This window comes from Lepidochelys kempii, chromosome 4 (assembly GCF_965140285.1).
Source record: "Lepidochelys kempii isolate rLepKem1 chromosome 4, rLepKem1.hap1, whole genome shotgun sequence".
In the NCBI taxonomy this organism is placed as follows: domain Eukaryota; kingdom Metazoa; phylum Chordata; order Testudines; family Cheloniidae; genus Lepidochelys; species Lepidochelys kempii.
In genome coordinates this window covers 32,272,878-32,296,869 of record NC_136383.1, presented here as the reverse complement: position 1 = coordinate 32,296,869, position 23,992 = coordinate 32,272,878, and the positions used below count along the sequence as shown (strand labels likewise).

The window sequence follows — 23,992 nt, the reverse complement described above, 5'->3', positions numbered from 1 at the left end:
AAAAAAAAAAAGACATTGTGGAGAGATTATTGCAGGTTAGAACAGGATAGGAAAATTTCCTGAAAGATGTGAGTGGTAAGGAGGAATTGGAGGAAGGAGGAAGCTAACAATTGTCTGAAATGGGAAACCAGGATAAGCACAGCGGATAGAGAAAGGCAGGAGCAATAAGAAGAGACCAAGAAGGAGAGAATAAAATGGGGAATAACAGAAAATGAGAGCAAAGAGGCACAGTAGGTAGGGAGTGAGAATATATTGGGCCTTCACAGTAAAGACAAGAAGCTTGAATTTGATGCAGTAAGAAACAGGAATCCAGTTAAAGGGTTCACAAGGGGAATAACTTGGTCAGAACAGCAAGTTCCATATTTTTAAACAAAAAAAGATATTTTAAAAGACAAAATACTTAGGTGTGCACATTACACTGGGATTTCCTCCAAGCGACCTAAGGTGCAGATTTTAAGTAAGGCAGCTGTTGCGCTCAACACTATTTGGTGGCTCATTCAGGACCTAATTTTTAAAACTGTGCAGCAGTGAGGCACGCAATTGTCCCTACACAGTTCTAATGACCAAGCTGCCATTGACTCAATTTTGCATGCCAAGCCATATGTTCGAGACCCCTAAGTGTAATGCTTCATAGGCAAGGGCCAGACTTTAGGCTTAGATGGAGTTTACCACCAGCGCTGGGCTTCATTCCCATGCAACCCAACTCTAAGAAGACCTGGTCCCGGCACGCAAGGGGCCACTACCAGCCTCATACCGTCCACGGGCACCTCTTAATGGTTTCATGCCCTCTTGAACTTAAGAGGTGCCCATGGACGGTGTGAGTCCGGTAGCAGCCCCCGGCACGCCGGGACCGGGTCTTCTTGGAGTCAGGTTGCTTGGGAATGCAGCCCAAAGCTGTGGTAAACTCCATCTAAGGCTAAATACTGGCAGGAGACCGACAGTTAACAAGAACCATATGGGAAACTTGATCCAGAATTTAGGGACACTCAGATCAGCATGGGGGCAGAGGGCTGATCCACAGGGTCTCGGTTCAGTACACTAATTCAAAATATAGGGGCCAGGTCTGAAATTTCCAGCTGGCTCCTGCCCCCTGAAATCCCCCAGTTGCTGGTGGGGTTTGGCTCTGGGGTTTGGTTCTGGCCAATGATATAAAACCAAAACCCCAGTTACTGCAGGGAGGACCTGGTTGGATTTGTGCTGGTTTTCTCCCCACCCAGCTGGAGGAGGACAGCCGACTGGACTGTACAACCCCGCTGACCACACCCGGGGCTGGGGAGAGCCCGGCCGGGGCGCGCCCCCCGGGATCCCATCCGCCCGCCGGGAGCCGCCCGGGGTTGCCTGGCGCGGGAAGGGGCGGCGGCCACTGAAGGAGGGAGGCGGGCCGGGGGCGGGTGGTGCAGGAAGCGGCGGAGGAAGACGACGAGCCGGGCAAGGCTGCGGCGTCTGTTAAGCTTCGGCTGGGGGAGCCGCACTTGGAGCCTTTCTCTGGGGCCATGGCGAGCTCCAAGCAGCAGCGCATCGGCGGCAACTCCGGTAGGGCAGGCAAGCCCGGCCCGCGGGCTCCCAGCCTGCGGAGCACCCAGAGGCGAGCGTGCGGCGCCGCAGCCGGCGCCCTGCGGGGACGGCGGGAGGGCCAGGGCTGCGCTGCTTCCCCTGGGCTCTGCGGTTGGGGGGCGGCTGAGGCATCGTCTCTGGGGGCGCTGGGGGGAGGGTTTCCCCCCTCCCGGGCAGGGGAAAAGGAACCTAAACCCCATAGTTCCCCCCTGGGGAGGGGCCTCCCTTTACTGCCTCTCTCTGCAGAGCTGGGGGTGTCTGGCCAGGGGGGCCCTGCGACCATCGGCCGCGTCTCCTTGCCCTTGAGAAGGGAAAGTGAAAGGCGAGGGCGCCCTTTGTCTCCGGCCTTTGTCCCTGCCCTTTGTCTCCGGCTCTCAGCCTGGGGCTCCTGCCTCCCCAGCAACACACACAGCTGCTGCCCAGGGTCCCCAAAGCGGCCGCTGCCCTGCTGTGGGTTATTGTGTCTGCGGGTGGCAGCCCCTCAGGGCAGGGATCTGCTGTTCTTTGCTACACTCAGTGCTTAATCTGTAATGAAAGAGGTGCCCCGGCCTCAAGCAATTTTGTTTTACTTTCATAACTGATGTGGCAAGGGAGAGGTGCTGGGGCTATGAACTGCCAAGCCTAGGGGTGCCAGGGGTTAGCCCTGGCAAGCCCAGGCACGAATTAAACCCTGGTTACACTGCACCTATTCTTGCAGTGCCAGGCAAACCAGTGATTCATAAACAGCTGCCACCTTTGGTTGGCAGGGTTTCAAACAGGATGCATAAAATGCCCACTATCCACTACTTATTGATATCGGTCGAAGGAGCCAGAGGTAAATTCTTCCCATGCATACATTGCACATTAAATTAATAGGATGGGCAGTAGTACACTCTCCGTCGAACTAGCGTTTTCTTAAAATAAAGCAGGTTTGCAAAGTATGACCCCTGCAGTTATTTATAAAGGTGATTTAACCGTGCTTTTAAAAGTTATTTTATTTCTCTTGTAAAGAACAGTGTTATTTTTAAAATGTATAGCATCTCCTATAATACCCTGTGCATGTAAAACAGTGCTTAACACATGCATAAGTATTAACCAAAAATCAATTAAAAAGAAGTAGAACTCTGCAATGACTATGCTCCCAGACCTCTTCCCCAACCGTCTTTTCAGAACTGGTATTAGTAGTAGACTGCACAAAAAGATTGTTTACAAACCACCCCCGCCACCCAACCAAACAAAACCCCTTCAAACTTCAAAATATTTACCAGTTATGCCATTGTTACAGCTGTATAACCCCAGGTGGACAAACTTATTTCAGCGTAAGAGTGTCTTTTCCACCTTCCCGAGCAACATATGATCTTAGCTCAAAGAGCCAAGAAGCGAAAAAAAGACTAAACTGAAAAAAGACACTCTTATACCAGAGTAAGGCTTTGTTTATACTACCACTTTTGCTGGTAAAACTTTTGTTGCTCACAGGTGTAAAAAAAAAACCACACCCCCAACCGACATAAGTTTCACCTGCAAAAGTGCTGATGTGGACAGCGCTGTGTTGGCAGAAGAGACTCTCCTGCCGACATCGATAACGCTGCTTGTTGGGAGTGGTTTAATTATGCCCTCAGGAGAGCTCTCACCTGCCAACAAAGAGCAGCTACACGGGAGACCTTACAGTGGCACGGCTGTAGTGGTACAGCTGTGCTGCTGTAAGGTCCATAGTGTAGATATACCCTAAGAGTGTTCACTTGGGGAATGATACCAGTATAACTATATCTGTTTTAATTCACACCTTATCTTATTCCAGAATAACTTTCCCATGTAGACAAGCCCTTCGTTTGCAGCTAACTGAGTGGGTACACAATAATGATGGTTTTTTATTTAACATTGTATGTATTTTAGGAGCACCCCTCCTTTTAAAACAAAGTTTGGATGGATTGGGGTGTGGTTGCTTAGTCCCCCGTGCACCCTGTGGCATACCATAGCATAGGCTAAAGGGCAGCATTGGCACTGCAGCCGATTCAGAATGAGGTTGAAGAGAGTGTAGCTAGCACTTTGAAATTTGTACCCATGCTGTCTAATACATTGCCCTCTACCCACACTACCTGCTTATTGCCATTGCAGGTACACTTACTACAGATACACAGCTGGCTGTGTACTCTAGCAACCAAACCCTGTCATAAGGCTACAAATATTTCATAGAATCATAGAACTGGAAGGGACCTCGAGAGGACATCTAGTCCAGTCCCCAGCAGTCAAGGCAGGACTAAGTATTATCTAGACCATCCTGACAGGTGTTTGTCCAGTCTTCTCTTAAAAATCCACAGTGATGGAGATTCCACAACCTCCCTAGGCAATTTATTCCAGTTAGGACGTTTTCCCTAATGTCCAACCTAAACCACCCTTGCTGCAATTTAAGTCCGTTGCTTCTTGTCCTATCCTCAGAGGTTAAGAAGAACAATTTTTCTCCTTTCTCCTTGTAACAACCTTTTATGTACTTGAAAACTGTTATCATGTCCTCTCTCAGTCTTCTCTTCTCCAGATTAAACAAACCCAATTTTTTCAACCTTCCCTCATAGGTCATGTTTGTAGACCTTTAATAATTTTTGTTGCTCTTCTCTGGACTTTCTCCAATTTGTTCACATCTTTCCTGAAATGTGACACTCAGAACTGGACACAATACTCCAGTTGAGGCCCAATCAGCGTGGAGTAGAGCGGAAGAATTACTTCTCATGTCTTGCTTAAAATACTCCTGCTAATACATCCCAGACTGATGTTTGCTTTTTTTGCAACAGCATTACACTATTGACTCATATTTAGCTTGTGATCCGCTATGACCCCCAGATCCCTTTCTGCAGTACTCCTTCCTAGGCAGTCATTTCCCATTTTGTATGTGTACAACTGATTGTTTCTTCCTAAGTTGAGTACTTTGCATTTATTTTTATTGAATTTCATCCTATTTACTTCAGACCATTTCTCTAGTTTGTCCAGATCATTTTGAATTTTAATCCTATCCTCCAATGCACTTGCAACCCCTCCCAGCTTGGTATCGTGCACAAACTTTATAAGTGTACTCTCTATGCCTTTATCTAAATCATTGATGAAGATATTGAACGGATCCGGACCCAGAACCAATCCCTGCGGAACCCCACGCATTATGCCCTTCCAACATGACTGTGAACCACCGATTACTCTCTGGGAACGATTTTCCAACCAGTTATGCACCCACCTTATAGTAACTTCAACTAGGTTGTATTTACCTAGTTTGTTTATGAGAAGGTCATGCGGGACAGTATCAAAAGCCTTACTAAAGTCAAGATATACCACATCTACTGCTTTCCCCCCATCCACAAGGCTTGTTACTCTGTCAAAGAAAGCTATCAGGTTGGTTTATGCAATTTGTTGTTGACAAATCCATGCTGACTGTTATTTATCACCTTATTATCTTCCAGGTGTTTGCAAATTGACTGCTTAATTATTTGCTCCATTATCTTTCCGGGTACAGAAATTAAGCTGACTGGTCTGTAATTCCCTGGGTTATCCTTATTTCCCTTTTTATAGATGGGCACTATATTTGCCCTTTTCCAGTCTTCTGGAATGTCTCCTGTCTTCCACGACTTTTCAAAGATAATTGCTAATGGCTCAGATATCTCCTCAGTCAGCTCCTGACACATTGATTTATGCCTGTGCCCGTGCCCATAGGAAAGAGGGAAAAGGCATTCCTGGTGTTAGAGGAGGGCCATGTTGTAAGTGAATCTGCTTCAGATGAATACAGTTAGCTTGTGATGCAGTAAACAACCTCTGGCATTCAACTCATACCCTTGAGCAGTCACCACCCACATGTTAAGAATCATTAACTATAACATCCCAGGTTGTTCCCTTCAAGCCAGTCATCTGTTTTTCTTCACTAACTGAAACTACTTTCATTAGGTACACATTCCTACGTAGCCTCTTCCCTGCAAGGAGCTCCACAGAGGTGCATCTTTGCCGAGCTCCTTGCAGGATTGAGGCCATAGTGTATAGAGTTCCTAGGTTACATTCTATTTTCGAACAACATTTTGACTATCCACATAATATCTAATAGTGATTATTTTAACTACTGATATTCTGCAGTTGTAGCATTATTATGAAGTTTCCTTTTTTGTGTGAGTGGAAAGGAATGAAGTGTGTCAGAGGCAGAAGGTAGGATAATGGGAAGCTGATACAAAATGAAGGAAACTGCCTCAGGTTTTCCTGCCTCTTTCACTCCTCACCCCCAAAACCCCCTGGGTTCTAGTTCCCCTGTCTGCCGCTGGTTATCACTAGCTTCTCCAAGTTTCCCAGTCACTCCTGCATCTCACAATCTCCTGATTCTGTGAGGTGCAAGAGGACAGACTCCTATAACGCCCTACCTGCTGCTACTGGGCACCCATAACACAAAATAAGTTACCATTTCTCACTGGCAAGAAGTGTCATTCATGGAGCTACACAAAACTTTGTAGCAGTATTTTGTCCTAGGGAAAGGTGCATTGGGTTGGGCACTCGGAGATCATAAGTTTTAGTTCTAGCTCTTCCAATGACCATGTACTTGGTCAGTAGAAGAGAATTAATATTTTTACAGGTGGTCACTAACTGTGTTCTTTTGGAGTCTGATTTGCGCAAGGACTGAGTACTATCATTGATTCAGTTTCAGGTATGAAGACAGATGGTCTAGTTGTTAGGGTGCTAACCTGTGATTTGAGGGAGCTGGGTTTAATTCCCTATTCTGCCACAGACCTTAGGCAAGTCAGAGGGTTAGATTCACAAAGACTTATGGTCTAAATCCAATATTTAGGCACCACCAATGTTCTCTAAACCACTGTGCAGTTGCTGTCTAAAGTCCCCTAAATGCCTAAGTTTCCAGCAATAGACATGTGCAACGCTGCTTGAGGAATGATGCCACCCCAGCTCATTCTTAAGCCCCAGTGAGATTCTCAAACTAACCATTCCCCCTTATCCCTACCTTTCCAGTGGGGGGACTGATCCAGTTAATGGTCTCAGAGCATGCATACTGGTTCAGGCCCTGCACAAAATACATCCAAAAGTACATGCTTGTTAATCTACTCAGTAGACCCATGGTTAGGGCACTTAGCTAGGATGTGGGAAACCCAAGTTCAAATCCATCCTCTGTCTGATGTGCACAAATACTTGAATCGAGGTCTGCACATCCCAGGTAAGTATCTTCCTGGGTATTTGTGAGGTGGATGTTCCTCTCCCAGTCTTTCCTTTGGAGCGGTTACACCTTAAATATTTTTTGGAGCAGGGCCTTGAACCTGATTCTCCCAGTTCCCAGGTGATGGCCGAAGCACTAGGCTGTAGAGTCACTCTGTTTCTGTGGCCTGGTGATATAGGAGGCCTGAGTTTCTCCTTTCAATTCCCTGCTTGCTTTGCAAACAAGATCTTCCCACATCCCAGATGAGTGCCCTAACCACCGGGACATGGGATAGACTGAGCTAGAAATACCCCACCACTGCTTGTCCCTGGCTGTCTTTTGTGCAGGGCCCTAACTGGGAGGCATTCTCTGAGAATATCTACTGGCTTGGTTCCCTTTAAGAGATCGTTTGAGAATGCCACCAGGTCTTAGGTGTGACTAGGACTTCAAGCAACTTGGTAGCACCAGCAATTCCCATAGGAGAAAACAATCTAGGCCTCAGTAAATATACCTTTACCGTGTGATTGCAGTCATTGATGAGTGAATCCAAGGATTCACTTAGAGTTAACCAATAAGGAATATACAGATTTGAGTATCAGTGAATTTTGAAAGGTATATTGTCACTTCATTTGGTGCAAATTTTAGATATTGTAAAAAAGAAACTTTTAGTATGGGATTTTCAAAGGAGCCAACAGAAATTTAGGTTCCCAGATCCCACTGAAGCCAATGGAAGTTGCGTACCCCTCTAACTCCCTGATGTTCCTTTGAAAAATACCAGCTTTACGAGACTTATGACCAACAGAACATTTTCATTAATTAAAAATTTAGAAACTTTAAAAAAAAAAACAACCCAAATGAACAGTTCCCAGCAGTGTTTGCAGTCCAAATACTGTAGAGTTTTTCTAATTGAGTATGTGAAACTCAAAGTAAAAATGACAAGAAACTGATTAAACAGAAATGAAATTAAGAGCAAGCAAGAAGTCCTCTTTATTTTTCTTTAGCCTGAGACCCAGCAAACAAAGGGTATCTTACCTCAGTCAGATAAAACTCAACACACAACATGGCTTACTTCAGCATAAGACAAGTCCTTTGGCTCAGCTATTCTCCCTTGAAGCTTATTTGTGTCAAGCCCCCTGCCTGATTCTTTCTTTCCCTTTTCTGGAATTCATTAATTCCCCACAGCTTGCACTACTCTGCATATCCCATCATTATGCACATGTAGCGGTGGCCCTTCCTAAAGAGGAAGGTTAACTTTTCCTTGTCAACACTGAGATAGGCCCAATACCCCGATCACAGAGACCTTAACTATGTATTTGCATACTTAGGTATGTTTTTTGGGAGAGGTTGGCAATTAAGTGGGAACTTAACTTGGAAATTCCAAGTTAAGGAAAGACAGTTTTTAAGGGAAACAATCATATTTTCAAGGGTTGGGTGTACTTTGGCTGAAGTGATACTTTATCAGCCTTAACTCCAGGTTTGCAGGCAAAAACTATTGTGAGTCTCATACACACACACTCTCTGTAATAGTTCTTTTGTTTAAGATTCTGAACTATGTCATTACTGCTAAGTTTAGCTGTGTCTATGCTAATACTTTTCAGCACTTCTCCCATCATTAGTCTAGCACCCTTGGTGCAGTTCTTCTGGTGGTAGCCGCGGTGGACTTGCTAGTGTAGACAGGCTACAGGTGTTTTCTACACTGTTCCATCTAACCTTGACAGTTAGACAATATGATGGTAAAAACACTGGCAACTGGGCTACACTAGCTTTTCCACCATTATTGTCACCAGTGGAGCTATACCTGTGCGAGACCAGTAATAGGAGAAGTGCTAATGTAGACAAGGCCTTCATGACTTGATTTCAATGGTAGGGTACTGATGGGGCCACAAAGGGCAAAAAATAATCACAAAATTTAACAAATGTGGTCCGTCATAGCTCAATGTTATGACTCCATTCATTTGATTTATTACAGAAACAAATTATGAAAGGGTGTGAGTTGTGTAGTATAAAAATGTGCTCACATTTTCTTTTTTGCAGCTGATACATTGTACGTTATGACAGTGACATTGGTGTGGTGTTTTCAATTGCAGGGCAAATCCAGGTGGATAGTGGGCCTGCTTTAAATACCAAAGGTACAGTAAAGTGTATTACTTTCATAAAATGGCAAGGTTAAAAAGAATATTGTGGGCTGTCACACTTTTGGTAATATGGATTGTGAGATATCTTCAGATCTATGGAGACACTAACGTATAGGTGGGAGAAGATGGGAGCAGGACATAGTTGACAGCTTTATCTTTAACATCTTTAGAACAGTAGGTCCAGCTCTGTATTCCTTGTACACTCAATAGTGTTGTTAATTTCAGTAGGAGTTTTGGGTGTACTAACACGGCTGATGTACGTATTCTATGCATTTTAGTAGAAGAAAGGGTTGTTTGCATGTTTGTTGTTTGCATGTTTTAGAATTTTTCTGCTAGTTGGATGTCCCAATACCTACATCACTTACTAAATTGTTGAGCTAGCCTCAAAGAAAATGCTTAGTTTCAGGCTGATTGCCTCATGTATTTAAAAGAAGTGCCACTATGTGCTAGTAATTAAATAGTGTATACAAAAGCATGCACAGTTTTTGCATGAAATTACAGAGGCTGTGTGTTAAAATAACCAGACGGAGAGCTTGTCATTTGCATATGCAGTGTCCATGATTGCTGATATACAATTTATGCATCCACATTTTTGCAATTTTAAAAATCTGGTCTTTGAGGGGTCACATGTTTAAGAATGGCCTCCAAAAGTAAACCCATATGATTGTGCACCCCAATAGGCGTTAATGCAAATCAGGTGATTTCATGCCTAATTATCTGGCCTGTGCATGAACTCCTTGTTTATGTTATCAAGTGTACTTTACAGATTGTTGCACGTGCTCTACACATGAGTCCTTAAAAAAGAAATGCTGGAATGGATTTCCAGCACGATCACTCATACGTGGTAGGAACGGAACCCCACCAAATGAAGTGCCGGAATGGCATTCTGGGGTGATGTAGCATGACTCAAGCCCTGATTTAAGTTTAAATTCGAAAATCTCCCACTGCCTAAGATATCAAATTTTCTTTTAACAACTGGGTTAGTAATTCAAATACCCTTTGGCTCTCTTTTTGTTATAGATGGAGACCAAAACGTCACAGAAACAGATGCCCTTGAGAGAAGGTAAAGGCCTATATTTTAATCAGAACGACTAAAGATGGTAATGGCAGAGAGAGAGAGATGTGAATGTGAAACTCAAAACATTTATGACTTGGGGTTTTTTAAATCTTTGGTAAGAGCCCAAGCTGAGTACCCAAGAAGGCCCCGTAACATTACAGAACATGTGTATCAAACTCCTACATATCACTGAAGTAGTAGTGTTCATTATTATTTTATTATGGCACCACCCAGAGGCCCTAGGAAGAATCAGAGTTCCTCAGTGCTGGACAGTGAACAAATACATACAGTAGGAAGGAGACGTGGGCTAGATCAGGGGTTGGCAACCTGCGACATGCGTGCCAAAGGCGGCATGCGAGCCGATTTTTACTGGCACACTGCTGCCAGCTGGGGTCCCGGCCGCCAGCCCCACTCAGTCCACTGCCTGCCTGGGTGAACGGAACCCCAGGCCAGCAGCGGGCTGAGTGGGGCCGGTGGCCGGGATCCCGGCTGGGAGGAGCCACCGGACAGAACCCCAGACCAGCGGCGGGCTGAGCCGCTCAGCCCGCCGCTGGCCCTGCTCAGCCCACTGACAGTCTGGAGTTCTGGCCACCGGCCCCTTGATTTTTACTGGCACGCTGCTGCCAGCCAGAGTCCCGACCCCCGGCCCCGGTGAACAGAACCCCCGGCTGGCAGCAGGCTGAGTGGGGCTAGTGGCCGGGACCCCGGCTGGCAGGAGCCAGCGGAACCCCAGACCGGCAGCGGGTGAGCCGCTGCTGGTCTGGGGTTCTGTCCGCCACCCCGCTCAGCCCACTGATGGTCTGGGGTTCCGGCCACCAGCCCCTTGTCAGCCAGGATCCCAGCCATCAGCCCCGCTCAGCCTGCTGCCAGCCTGGGATACCAGCCACTGCCCCCGCTTACCTCATTGCTGGTCTGAGGTTCCAGTGACCAGCCCTCTGCCAGCCGGGGTCCTGGCTGCCAGTCCTGCTCAGCCCACTGCCAGTCTGGGGTTCCATTGGGGAGCCCTGTAAATGTAAAATTACTGGCACGCAAAAGCTTAAATTAATGAAGACTTGGCGTGCCACTTCTCAAAGGTTGCCAACCCCTGGGCTAGATTCATGAAGTGAACGTAGGCATTGCAACACTAACCTCCTTGGCAACCTGCTATCGAGTAGAATTCATGGTCCGAAGTTAGGTACCCGGATTTCCCACACAATGCATGGGGAGAGTTAGATTCCTAAGAATGGGATCCACTGGAGCCAGCAAGCTGATTTAGGAGCTACCTAAGCTAGCCAGGAGTGAAATGCAGAGGAAAGGGGTGTGTTTAGGGCCCAGATCCACAAAGGGATTTAGGTGCCCAAGTTCCTGGTTGAGGTGCTGCTGTGATCCACAGACCCCCTGCTCAGCTGCTGCCTAACCTTGTAGGCACCTAAATTTACTTGGTGCCTAACTTTTGCTGTAAAGGTCTGTTGGTGCAGTACGTCTCTGTCTCTGAGCGTGCGCACTGCTGCCTTACTCCAGGCATCCAGATGCCAAAGGACCAGCATGATCCTCCAACCAGGGAAAGACAGTCATTCCCCAACCTCTCTTGCTGGTGGGGTCAACGTAGTAGAAATACTCAGAGCACACCTACCAGATCAGGCCCCACTTAAAATCCAGCTGGAGGATGAGGAGGTGGTGCTACTACTCTTACAATGTTCAGCCCAGTGGCTGGTTAGGGCACTCGCTCAGGATGTGGGAGACCCAGGTTTAATTCCACCCTCTCTGCCTTGAGAGGGTGGAGGAGAAAAAAATTGAACAGGAATCTCCCACCTCTCAGGAGAGTGCTCTTACGACTGAGCTATGGGATATTCTGGTGGGGGTCTCTCTCAAGCTCTCCTGTTGAAGCCCTTCCGCTTTGTATAAATAGGTATAGTCACTAGGACAGAGAGAATGATAATTACTCTCTAGTCTGGTAGGGCATTCACCACTTCTCTCTAGCCCAATAAATATTTATTTATGCAAAGTGGAACAGCTTCAACAAGAGTGACTGAGGGAGCCTACTTCAGCTCCAATCGCCAGCTGGTTAGGGCACTCTCTTGGGAGTGGGGAGACCTGTGTTCAAAGCAGGGGGCATTCAGTCCTGGTCTCCCACATCCCAGGTGAGTTGCCTGGCTATTGGGCATAAAGGGACTAGCTCCTCATCAGTGCTGTGAGTGGTGCCTAAATGTTGGAGTTAGGCCTCTAATTCCCCTTCTGAATCTAGCTGAAGAATCAAAACATTTCGTAAATGTCAAAATGAACCATTTCTACATTTCCACATTTTTTTCAACTGAAGCAGTTCACAAAGTCAGCATTAATTTGCCAAAATATTTTGGTCAATCCAAATCTGCATTTTTTTCAGTGAAAAAAGTTTCAGCTGAAAAATTACACCCAGCTCTTAATATGCATGTGTGCGAACACACACACACACACACCTCACTGCTGCCACTTCCCCCATTACCTGTTTTGGAAGGTCTCTTTGTTCCTAGTGGTGGCTCTGCCCCCAGCCCATGAAAAACAGGTGATGCATGTCAAGTGTAACAGGGATAGGAGACACAACCAGCATGAAACTGGGTGGATGTCACCACAACACAATTCTTTTGGAATTGAGCAGTCATTTGAAATTAGGTTCGTGCATTAATTTTTTTAAATAGAGTATTTGTATTTTAAAAGGATTAAAGTAAAAGGTAAAGTTGCTTCTTCTAGCACATAGAGGCAGCAATATAGGGAATAGCGGCTGAGAAGCAGCCTCCAACTATGTCTTTGTTTACTGAAAACACGCATGGTCAGTCCTAGGGTGCCAAGTGTGATAGCCCAGGCTGGGTCACACTGCCCTACAACTGGCTCTAGTCATGCTAGCTATTTTTGACAGGTAAGTATTTGGTTTCAGGCCTTCTCAAGTGGAATGTTTACTTTTGTCCTGATTTCATGGGAGAAGTTGTTTAAAACATTGCATATGCTTCCTAGTGGGTATTTGGAAATAGCTTTTTAGTATGCATCTCAAATTAGACAGGGATCACTGTTTCATTCCATAAGATAATTTCTTTCTTCAGTAGATTCAGATAAGTTGTATGCACCAAATATTTATGGCTGATATTCATGTTTTTTTTAAACTGTGGCCTAGTATGTAAATTTATCTTTTAGAAGTCCACACCATCGCTGCTCAAGTGATTTGGAGACTATCGCTGGTTATACCCGACAATTTTCCTACTGGTGTAGGTTGAATAATTAAGGGGAAGAAAAATGCCCCATCTTTCTCTGCCTTTTTTCCCTGTCCTGATTTTTGACTACTGAGCACGGTGATTCTAAGAGCAGAAATGCTGAATATTACAGACTTGTAAGTTAGTCACGGGCATTAAGGACATTTTGATTTCATCTTGCTTGAGTTATTTGTCTCGGGTGAGCATGGACGAAAATCTCGCTCTGTCCCACCAGCATAAGAAACTTACATCGCAATGTTGTCTTCAGAAAGTTATGTGACTATTTAAAACTGCCATGTTCATGTTGCATGTGATTCAGTAAACAGTAACTTCAAACAAAATTCCAACTAGTGCACACTTACATTATCAAAAGGGGTCTGCTCTATAACTTTTAAAATAAGAAGTCTGGCTAAACTGTGAAACATGGAGAATCAGTACTGAGTCCAGACTCCACTTTAATTTATCATAATGTGCCTAGTTATTGCACTGGCAGTCGTCTGTCCTGGAATTCAACAGATAATCCAAGCAAACAATTAAAGTTACAGAAACAGCTTTTTAAACTCAGAACTTACTGGCCTTTATCTACTGCAGCCAGTTCTTTAATGAGATTTTTGAATGACTCATTTAATGTGCCCCAGGTTTTCAAATGTGACTTTGGGTACCCAATATCTCTCGTCACTCTTGAAAATCTTGGCCTCTGAACATACGTAGGTGAACTAATAATTATTTATTTGTTAATTGAAAGGCATGTTCTCTCTTTGTAACAGCCAACCATTTGATCCAGAAGCACAATACAAAATGAACCACAGGCGAAGAGGGGTTGCTTTAATCTTCAATCATGAGCAGTTTTTCTGGCACTTAACACTGCCAGATAGACGTGGCACACTTGCAGACAGAGACAATCTGAAACACAGGTAAGATGATATTTGGCTGCTTTACAGAAGGATACTATTTTTAGATAAGTTAAATAAAAATATGCAATTCAAAGTGATTTGTCATGAAGGTTATATAAGCAGCTATAAAATAACTGATTTCATTGACATAATTGTGACTGAAAGATTTTGCACAGTACCCCATGATAAAAAGAGTTAAATGCTTGCTTCTGCTCCCTTTGAAATAATAGGCAGAACTCCCATTGATTTCAATGGGGACAGGATCAGGCCCTGTGAAAATAGTCTTCCTTACCCTGATGGCTGCCTGTACCTCAGCAGTCTAAGTGGTGATCTTAATTTTTAAAGGCTTTTTAGTATTGTGTAACTAAACAAACAATGTATTTTTCTATCTCAATATGATGAGGGGGAAAATAGAACACAAATATTTTCATTGGTTAATACAGAAAAAAGATAAACTTGATTGTAACGTCACAAACCGGTAGGAAGTGCCGGGAGAAAGGTAGAGTACCTGAAATTACTTTCAACTCATTTTTTGTAATTGACTAGATTTCAAGCTGATTGTGCCCATTTAATATTGCTTGGCAACATTAATTCATCTAATATCCCTAATGCATTCAAGCCAAGTGATGGTTGGACGCAAGTGGCTACGGTTGAGATAGAAGTTCTAAACATGAGATTCTTATAATTGTGCTGCTTACGGTAGGAGATAAATTGACTTTTGTTGATTCACATCTTGCACTTCCTGTGATTCACTAAACCAGTAACCAGTTTGAGTAAGTGATGTGAAGTTCAAATCTGTTTAATAACTTATGCTGTCCAATAGCAGAGTAGTTCAAGGTCAGGTTTGTAGGGTAAACAGATGTGCTGTATGATACAATTTCAAAAACTGACTGAACAGTTAAGGCAGTTAAGAAGCCTTTATTCCTATTCACCTAGCAAGTGCACGTAGTCCTAGCTGCTCGCAGATGCAAAATAGGCAACTGCAGCTTTTGGGACGCAGGACAGCTCTGTTCCAGGCACAACTGTGCTGTACATCCGTATGTTTATGTGGCTAACTCAAGGAGCCAGTATAGTCTAAGCTTAGCCACATGCTATTTTACAACAATTTAGATATGCAAAGAGGAAGGGATATGTGACTTACAGAAAACACCCATGTCTCCTAGCACTAGTTGTTGTCCGCTGTGGAGTACCAACAAATTTCAGACTCTGCCATCACTGACAATATTAGATATAGAGAGACATGGTAGTTGAGGCGTAATGTTTTTGATTAGACCAACTTCTATTTAGTGAGAGAGACAAGCTTTCAAGCCACACAGAGCGCTTCTTCGGGTCATCCCCAGACTTGAAGAAAAGCTCTGTGTGGCTTGAAAGCTGGTCTCTCTCACTAAATAGAAGTTGGTCCAATAAAAAATATTACCTCATCGTCTCTCTAATATCCTGGGACTGACACAACTTTAGCTACGCTGCATACAATATTAGATATAGTAATTAGAAACACATGTCCCTCAAAAGAAGTGATAGCAAACCCACTATTCCATTCACAAGAAATGCAGTTCCATAATGAATTTTGTTTTAGCCTATGGAACTATGCAACAACAGCACATCATGGATTGAGGAAATGAGTAAAAATGGAGAAAGCACCCAGGCTAGGCTAGCATTGACCTGATGTTTATAAAGTAACCAGTTACAAGTGTAGTAGATTAGCACAGAGCTCACAAGGGAAGTGGCTGCACGTATTAACCGAACCAAAAGCTTAATACAGGGAGGTGGCATAGCCCAGCATCAGCATATTTCAGGGCATGATTAAGTTTTTATATTCTGTTTATATTAAATTTCTGATTTGATAGTATTATAACCCTTCAAAAAAAAAGTCCAAAATTGTCCAGTTTGGCTCATAGTTGCCTGAAAATGAAATTGCATTTTGGCAAAAATGGAAGTTCTACTTTATTTCGCATATTGGTTGGTTTTCAGACAGGTCCCTGAGGGAGTACCTCCATTATTTGTGTTTTCTTTTGCTCTTAACAGAATTCCTATTTCATGAGAATGCCTTCACTTTATAAATGACTTTTTTTGGTCCTGTGCATCTTTAAGACACCCCTGGGGATCAGGTTTGGGTACCATTACATAAACTAACATGAATATCTATTCTCTCAAGGAAAAGGTACAGAGTTCTAAAGGGAGCAACAAAAGTGGTGGCATTTTTAGCATAACTCAAAAAGGATACTTATTAAAACATGTGTGTTTAATGATAGTTTGACAGAGCTTGGATTTGAAGTCAGATGCTTTGATGACCTTAAAGCAGAAGAGGTTATGCGGAACATTTATGAAGGTAGGAGACCATGTAGTTGGTATGTCTTAGTCTGCTTGCAGGAGAAGTTCTAGATAACAGTGATAGAGAAATACATTCTTAAGACAAGTTCACTGTAACCTGAATTGTTTCCCTTCTGTGATGAAGTTCCATAACATAAAAAGACTAAGGAACAGAAAATATGTAATTTTATACCGTGGTATCTTCAGTTGTATTATATTGCAAGCGTTGGAATTCCCAAGATGCATCTATGACCAACAGAAGTAGTGTTTACTAAGCATCTCTCTAAATTCCAGTTGACTGGAGCCTCAGCTTGTATGGATCAGTGTAGTTCCAGACTTCAGCAGAGCTATGCTGATTTACAGCAGCTGAGACTCTGGCTCAACATATCTCAAATACAACTGATTTGAGATTAAATGGCTAAATGTGGTCTTAAGTGGACTAACGGTGGGGTGTTTAATAAATACTGTAAGCTTGCGTAATCATCTAAACACAGTTCCACTATTTTAGTGTCAATGGACAACCACAGTGATGCTGACTGCTTTGTGTGTGTGTTCCTGAGCCATGGTGAAGATAATCACGTTTACGCCTATGATGCTAAAATAAAAGTTCAGACAGTGACAAACATGTTCAGAGGAGACAACTGCCCGAGTCTAGTAGGAAAGCCTAAAATATTTATAATTCAGGTAAGATCTCTGTTCTTGAATTTGTGTACTTTTTTCCCCAGTGGCACAGAGGACAGTTTTTTTTGTGATAACTTCTTCTCATGTGGAAAAGGCGGTGGTTATTATGACACTTCCAAGAGGCAGCTTGCTACTACCTGCCCTTAGTGAGAGGAAGTCTTGTCTGTGGATCAGCTTCTTGTCTCCATCAGCCTTTGGCAACACACGCACTACCTCTCAGGCCTCCAAAGTCATAACTCTCTCTCTCCAGGTTAATGATAGGCACATTCCAACTCCATAGTCCTCTGAGCATCCCTCTGGAGTGCTCAGCCCATTCCACTGCATGCTACTCAGATTCGCTACTCCCAAAGCAGCTTACTCAGGTCAACTAGGATCACCACTCTGCTTAACACACAGCAGTTAGAAATGTTTAAAGTGAAAACAAGAATAAGTTCATCATCAAAGAACAGAGATTCAAATAATAGAAATTAAGACTATTGAAAATAAATGGTTACATATAAAACAGTCATAACACACTTTGTCGAGCCTAAACGTAACTCATGGGACATTTCCCGGTCTTCTACATGATAGCTTACCCCAGTGCCTTTTCCCAGCGTTTTTCAACCAAGCTGGCTGAAATCCCACTTTCAAAAGATCAAGACTGCAGCTTGTCTTCATGTATTGAAGGATGCTAGGGTCTCTCTCTGCACTCCCAGATATACCAGATGAGAACTTTGATCTTCACCTCTTCTGAATTCTCTTCAAGCTCTTCATTAGCATTTAACTCAATATACTAATAAACTTTTATTGTAAAACACACAATGGTCCACTAAGGAGAAAAACTTCTCCAGACAGGAGGCACTTGTTTCAAGACATGCTGCTTTTAGCTATAAGGCCTAAAACATATTTTTCAGCATTATAATATACATATTATATATAAAAAACATCTTGCAATGATTGACATCCAGTGTGACACAGCTTTAATCAGAGACCCTAAGTGACATCTTAAAGTGAACCCAGGGGATCCCTGTCTCTCTATGCCCTCTGCCAGTTGGCATCAAGTAGTCTGTGGGTTAAATTATGTAGCCTGGGTTGGAAAATCTTAGCCAAATGTACAAAAGCGTTTGAGCATCAGTTAAATTGGATTTTTTGCTATGCTAACTAAAACAGGAAATAATTGTGTACTGAAGCTGCCAATGAGTCACAATGGTAAAATTATACTGATACATGAAAGCCAGCTCAAATCAAGACCGTGTAGGATAGATGGCCAACAATTGTCCAGCAGCAGACACCATTGCCATCATTTTTTGCGGGAAGAGAGTCAGTGGCCTCAGCTCATATTTTTAGGTGACCACAACTGGTACCTAGATGCCAGACTTAGGAAGGCTAAAGACTGAATGGGCAAATTCCATGAACTACATCTTTGCCCCATCAGATGGTTCCCTCCCAGTCAAGGATGAGGTCCCTTGGCCTGATGCTGTGGGGAGTTTGTACTGCATGACCTGTGCTTAACATTTTTGTGAAAAAAACCCCTATATTTGGAGCTTGATTAGTCCTGCACTATGTTGGCCTCTCCTGGCCTTTTAGCAAAGGAATTCTTTCTTGCTCCAGTGGGGTCTCAAATTGGCCGCATAACTCAAGATGAGTGACAGTGGCCAGAGCCTTCAGGAAATGAGTGGCCTCCATATGCAACAATCCTGTGCAGACCTGGCCGCAATTTAAAGCTGCCATCCCCTGGATGAACCACTTTATAGCTCCTGTCCTGTAGGGGTGAAACCTCATTCAGACACAGAGTCCCTGCAGAATTAAATCTGCTGTTAATCCAGCATCTTATACTGAGAGTAAATCCACTTTGGATTTTATAGAAGTAAGAGCAGCAAGCAGGGGAGAAGTTCAGTATCTCAACTGGAAAATTAATTATTTAGGGGCTCCTACTAATGTAGACTCACGCATAAAACAAAAACTAGAGACATAACCTAAAATCAGTTCCACCCTTGCTTTAATTTACAATGCAAACCAAGTCATTAGTCAAAGTAGTACTGAACCCCTTGAAACTTGCATCTTATTGAGTCCCCCACTCTGCTTCACTGACAATGCCAGCCTCGTGCACCTGCATCTCTCACAAGGGTAGTCCCACACTTCTTTTCAAGCTGCTACTTACACACAGAACACTCTCCTTGAACTGATCTGTAAGGCTACTCCCTCTTCTCCTTCCAAAAGTAGAGAATAGGTCAGTATGGGGTCTGCTATGCTTTGATATTTCTAAGTTGGTGCCCGGCCCTATTAAACAGCCTGCTCTACCAATGAAAGCCTCGGGGACGTACAAGTAGGACAAAAGGTAGTTCTTTCTGAACTTAGTTACATAAATTAAGACCATCTAAACAAACAGGAAGCACTTCTGCTTTTAGAATTTTGTTCGGTGAGGGCTAACTGTACTTGGCTGATGAGAGGATTCAGCGCTTTTTCTCCTGCTAGGCATGTAGAGGGGATAAACACGATGACCCAGTCATTGTTCCGGATGCAGTGGACAGTATTGTAGACCAGTCCAAAGTCAACGAAACTGAAGTGGATGCTGCGGCTATATATACTTTACCTGCTGGTGCAGACTTTCTGATGTGCTACTCGGTTGCAGAAGGTATGTTGTTATTTTGCACTTAAGTTTCTAGCATCTAACTCCTGTTTTACTAAATGTAGTAGGCTTGCAGAGTTTCTTTGTCACACAATCAAAACAAGAATTCAAGTTCCTTAAACTCGCCACTTTGCATGTCTGCTTTAGTAGTGGTGTCTCCTGCACATGCGGTAAAGACTTAAGAATAAATGAAAATATGCCATCTAACTTGCAATTTTTAAATGATTTTGTACCTCAAAGCATACTGATCACATCCCTATCACTGAGCTACCTGTCAGGAGGAAATATTCTTCTGCACTTCTAATCTCATGTCATTTGGATGTGATTTCTTAAACCTCCTCACACAGGTGGGTGCCCTTCCCAAACCATCTCATTCCCAATCCTGAAGACTCTTCTGTAATTCACCAGAGGGGGAATTTACAGAACTGTTTCTGCTATTGAATCAATATTGCATTCAGCTTAACATTACCTGATGTTGGAAAGGTATACAAATATTAATACAAAATCTTTTTGCAAAATATTGTATAAAGTCAAATGGCAAAATTAATCATGAACATGCAACTCCATTGTCAGAAATGGAGTTGCACCCATTATAAGTTATGAGGAGAGATTAAAAGACTGGGACTTTTCAACTTGGAAAAGAGACAATAAGGAGGGGGGCTGTGATAGAGGTCTATAAAATCAGAATGGTACGGAGAAAAAGTATTGTTTATCTCTTCATATGACACAAAAACCATGGGGCTCACCTGATGAAATTAAGAGGCAACAGGTTTAAAACAAACAAAAGGAAGTACTACTTCACACAACACACAGTCAACCTGTGGAACTCATTGCCAGGGGGTGGTGTGAAAGCCAAAACTATAATATGTTCAAAAAAGAATTAAATAAGTTCACGGAGAGAAGATCCATCAATGGCTATTAGCCAAGATGATCAGGGATGCAACCCCATGCTCTGGGTGTCCTAAGCCTTTAAATTGCAAGAACCTGGGAGTGGATGATGGCATCGATCACTCACTTGCCATGTTTTGTTCATTCCCTGTGAAGCATCTGGCAGTGGCAACTATTGGAAGACAAGATACTGGGCTAGATCGACCATTGGTCTGACTCAGTGTGGCCGTACTTATTAATCCCAGGTTAAATTTGATTATGCAAACTTGCCAAAGTACTGTTTTTATCTCTAACATCTGAGTACCCAAGACAGCATAAATAGTGCAGAGACGTATATCTAAAACTTATCTGCAGTCCATGAACATGACTGGCAAGAAGTAAATTGTGATATTGTAAGTTATTAACTGTGGCTTCTAGTCTTCATTTAAGGTTAAATGGAGTCCTATGCTCTTATTTCCCAATAGGTTACTATTCTCATCGTGAAACTCTAAATGGCACCTGGTATATTCAAGACTTGTGTGAGATGATAAGAAAGTATGGTTCTTCCTTGGAGTTCACAGAACTTCTCACTCTGGTTAACAGGAAAGTATCTCATCGCAAAGTGGATATCTGCAGAGACATTAATGCAATAGGAAAGAAGCAGATTCCTTGTTTTGCCTCAATGCTGACTAAAAAATTGCACTTCCATCAAAAATCAAAGTAGATAGGCCCATCTGAGAATGGCATCTTATTCAAATTCACTCCAAAAAATGGAAAATATCTTCATCACTTAATCTTGTAGTCTAGATCACTGAGTGAAAGGTTGTTCTCTTGTTCAATAGTTTATAACATGATTTTCAATGTAGCTAGAGAACTACACAGTTATTCACATCATGCATTTTCCTCAACAGGACTATTTACAAAAATGCTGGGATCAAATTTCAGGAACCATAATTTAAATATTTTTTAAAAACCTTTCTATATTAGAAATTATTATTTTGTTCTAATAAATCAGCATTGCAGCAACAGCAGTCTCAGGGAATTTTGGGGGAAATAATTGTAACATTGATTTCTGTGTAATAAAAATTTTAAGGTGCTCAGATGCCGTGGTAATAAGGGTCATATAAGTTCTAAGAGAGAAAGCACTTTTTAACCAATTTTTTAAAATGTTCTGACTTGCACTTGAGTGATTCCTTGTCTACTTTCTAACTGCATTATAGCATTTTGTAACTTTTTTCACAAAACTTTTAAAACTGCATTAGACTATAAAAGCTGTTTTTTTCTTGCACTGACATTAATTTATAGGGAGTGCAGCTAAGGTATGTTTGTAATTTTTTTGTATCTTAAAAAATATGTAACACCTACAACACATTAAAATGTGCAGTGTGTGTTTCACTAGGCTCCAAGCATGTGTGATATTTTGCCTTTAATTTTAGAGGAGGAAACGAACATCTAAGCAGCACTGCTGTGTTTGGGTTCTTCCTTACTAGATCAATACCTTCTCTTCACTTAACTTTAAAGAACTGCTGTAGTTAGAAAAATGACAGCATGGGGTTCCATTTATTATCTCTCTAATTTACACAATAACTATAGTCAGTTCACAATCCAAGAGACCTACCATCAATCAAAAAACCAAACAAACCAAAACCACTGATCTTTCTGCCTTTTACTTCATCAAGAATAGTAAACTCAGGTTGCCAAATCTTTTACCTGATAAATTTATTCTGCATTATTTTAAATATCCTTTTAGAAATTTGGAAGTCTTCATTGCTTGGTCAAATATTTTCACACAATCTTTGAATATGGGAAAACAACATCTTTAAATAAAGTGTGTATTTAAATTTATAGTACTCTGAACACTGTATGCCAAACTTTAATCTATTACTGTACTAGCACCCTGAGTTTATACTAGTCAGGAGAGCTATGTACAAATATGTTCTTCAGCCCCCTGAAGATGAGCATACACTAAGAATTAATACGCAATACAGGCTGAATTAAGAAAACTACAGGTGACTGACTTGGTGTCCAAAATTGTTTGTTGTTTTAGATTTGAGGTAACACATATAACATTTGATATTCGATGGAAACTAACTCTGTATGTTCATTCTAATAGGTATCTTTCTAAAAATGTATTCTTGCTGTGTAACTTAAAATCAAATAGTGCAGAGGATCTTAGTGTGTGGTTCAAGGTTTTTGTGCTCTGATTTTGTCAGTTAAGACAGCACAACTGCCAGAAGTTAGAGCCATGGAGAGAGATCCAAGAAACTGTTTCCATAATCCTGGGTCCCTCAGCTTGGGGCCTTAAGCTACTCATTTAACCTTTATATGGTTTAGTTTCCCCATCTGTAAAATGTGGATAATACTTATCCACTTTCATAAGTGGCAAGAGGTTCTGGATGGAAGATGTTGCAGAAGTATAAAAATAGAGTTAGTATCACAAAAAGAGAACTATCTTTCAGGATGACTTAACCACATGATTTAAAGTTCATCTCTGTTCAGGAAAGCACTTATACACATGCCTAATTTTAAACATGGACTTTCCTGAATTGGAATATTAGACAGGAGACCTGCTAAACTATAAAAATACATTTCACCATAAATACCAGAAATCTTTCTATGACATATCAAATTTTTGGTGCTATTCTCTGCTGTTATTAATAGTCCCCCAAAAAATAGTAAAATGCTTCAGTACACTAGAACACCACTCTGACTCTTATGCCCACATCAATTTACTAAAATGGCGAGAATTTTATTCCAAGATCTGAATGCATATTTTGAAAGATTTCTTTATTTCAGGAATTATTTTTTAAAAATCTAATGATATAATAGTTTTAATCAACATTTCTAGTAATGTTCAGAACTATAGTGGTCAAAAATATTCAGTTTGCAACATAGAAACTAAATATTGGAATCAGTTTTGGAAATGACAATTCAGTTATGAAAAAAAATTAGTCTTTGTCATTGATTTCCTGTATTGGAAGTTGCAGATGTAGGGGCTGATGCAGGCGTCTCAGGGACTCTTCAACCTGTAAACGCAAGAGAGAATTAAATGGAGGACATTCTGTGTCCATATTTATCCCTTTCAGTCACCCCTAATTTGTACCTTCCTTTCATACTCTTGATATTCTTTCCCTGTAGCCAGGTCTTTCGCTTCTGTGAAGACACTAACCTTATGGCGCAGATTTCCCACAATAATCACAAGTGTAAACTCCTGGTCAGATCGCTCTAGGGATTACCATCCAAAAACAATTCCTGCCATTAGTGAATTAATCTGTCAGTCAACAGACCGGCCAACGGGAACTGCAGCCCTACAGATGCACAAACATCCTCCTTCCAAGCGACTGAATGTATGACCCCATGCATAGTGCACGGTCATCTTCAGTCCAAAGCCTAGGAAAATTTATAAAGCCCATTTCATACAGCAGCAGAACTGAATTATTTTATATGCTCTAGCATAAATTGCAAAATTCACACTCCAGACTAGTGTCAGATAGTGAAAATATTTTAAAGCCCCAGCCTTGATAAAGGGAACTAGTCTGAATCCTAC

The 23,992-nt window shown here is 42.4% G+C and overlaps 2 protein-coding genes across 4 annotated transcripts in view; one reads left to right on the top strand and one right to left on the bottom strand.

Moving 5' to 3' along the window:
* The first annotated feature begins 1,299 nt into the window (after positions 1 to 1,299).
* On the top strand, positions 1,300 to 21,867 carry CASP6 (caspase 6). Its single transcript, XM_073340885.2, has 8 exons — positions 1,300 to 1,533; positions 8,782 to 8,823; positions 9,850 to 9,892; positions 13,854 to 14,000; positions 16,232 to 16,308; positions 16,798 to 16,973; positions 19,425 to 19,584; positions 20,931 to 21,867. Exons 1-8 carry the CDS (start codon positions 1,494 to 1,496, stop codon positions 21,167 to 21,169), a joined length of 924 nt encoding a protein of 307 aa, XP_073196986.1. The 5' UTR covers positions 1,300 to 1,493; the 3' UTR covers positions 21,170 to 21,867.
* MCUB (mitochondrial calcium uniporter dominant negative subunit beta) overlaps positions 21,511 to 23,992 on the bottom strand; it is a 73,249-nt gene continuing 70,767 nt past the window's right edge. For all 3 annotated transcript variants that reach the window (XM_073340881.2, XM_073340883.2, XM_073340884.2), the window contains exon 8: positions 21,511 to 23,471. In XM_073340881.2, coding sequence (XP_073196982.1) covers positions 23,394 to 23,471 — 78 coding nt within the window. In that variant the 3' untranslated portion in view covers positions 21,511 to 23,393. The remainder of the gene's footprint in view (positions 23,472 to 23,992) is intronic.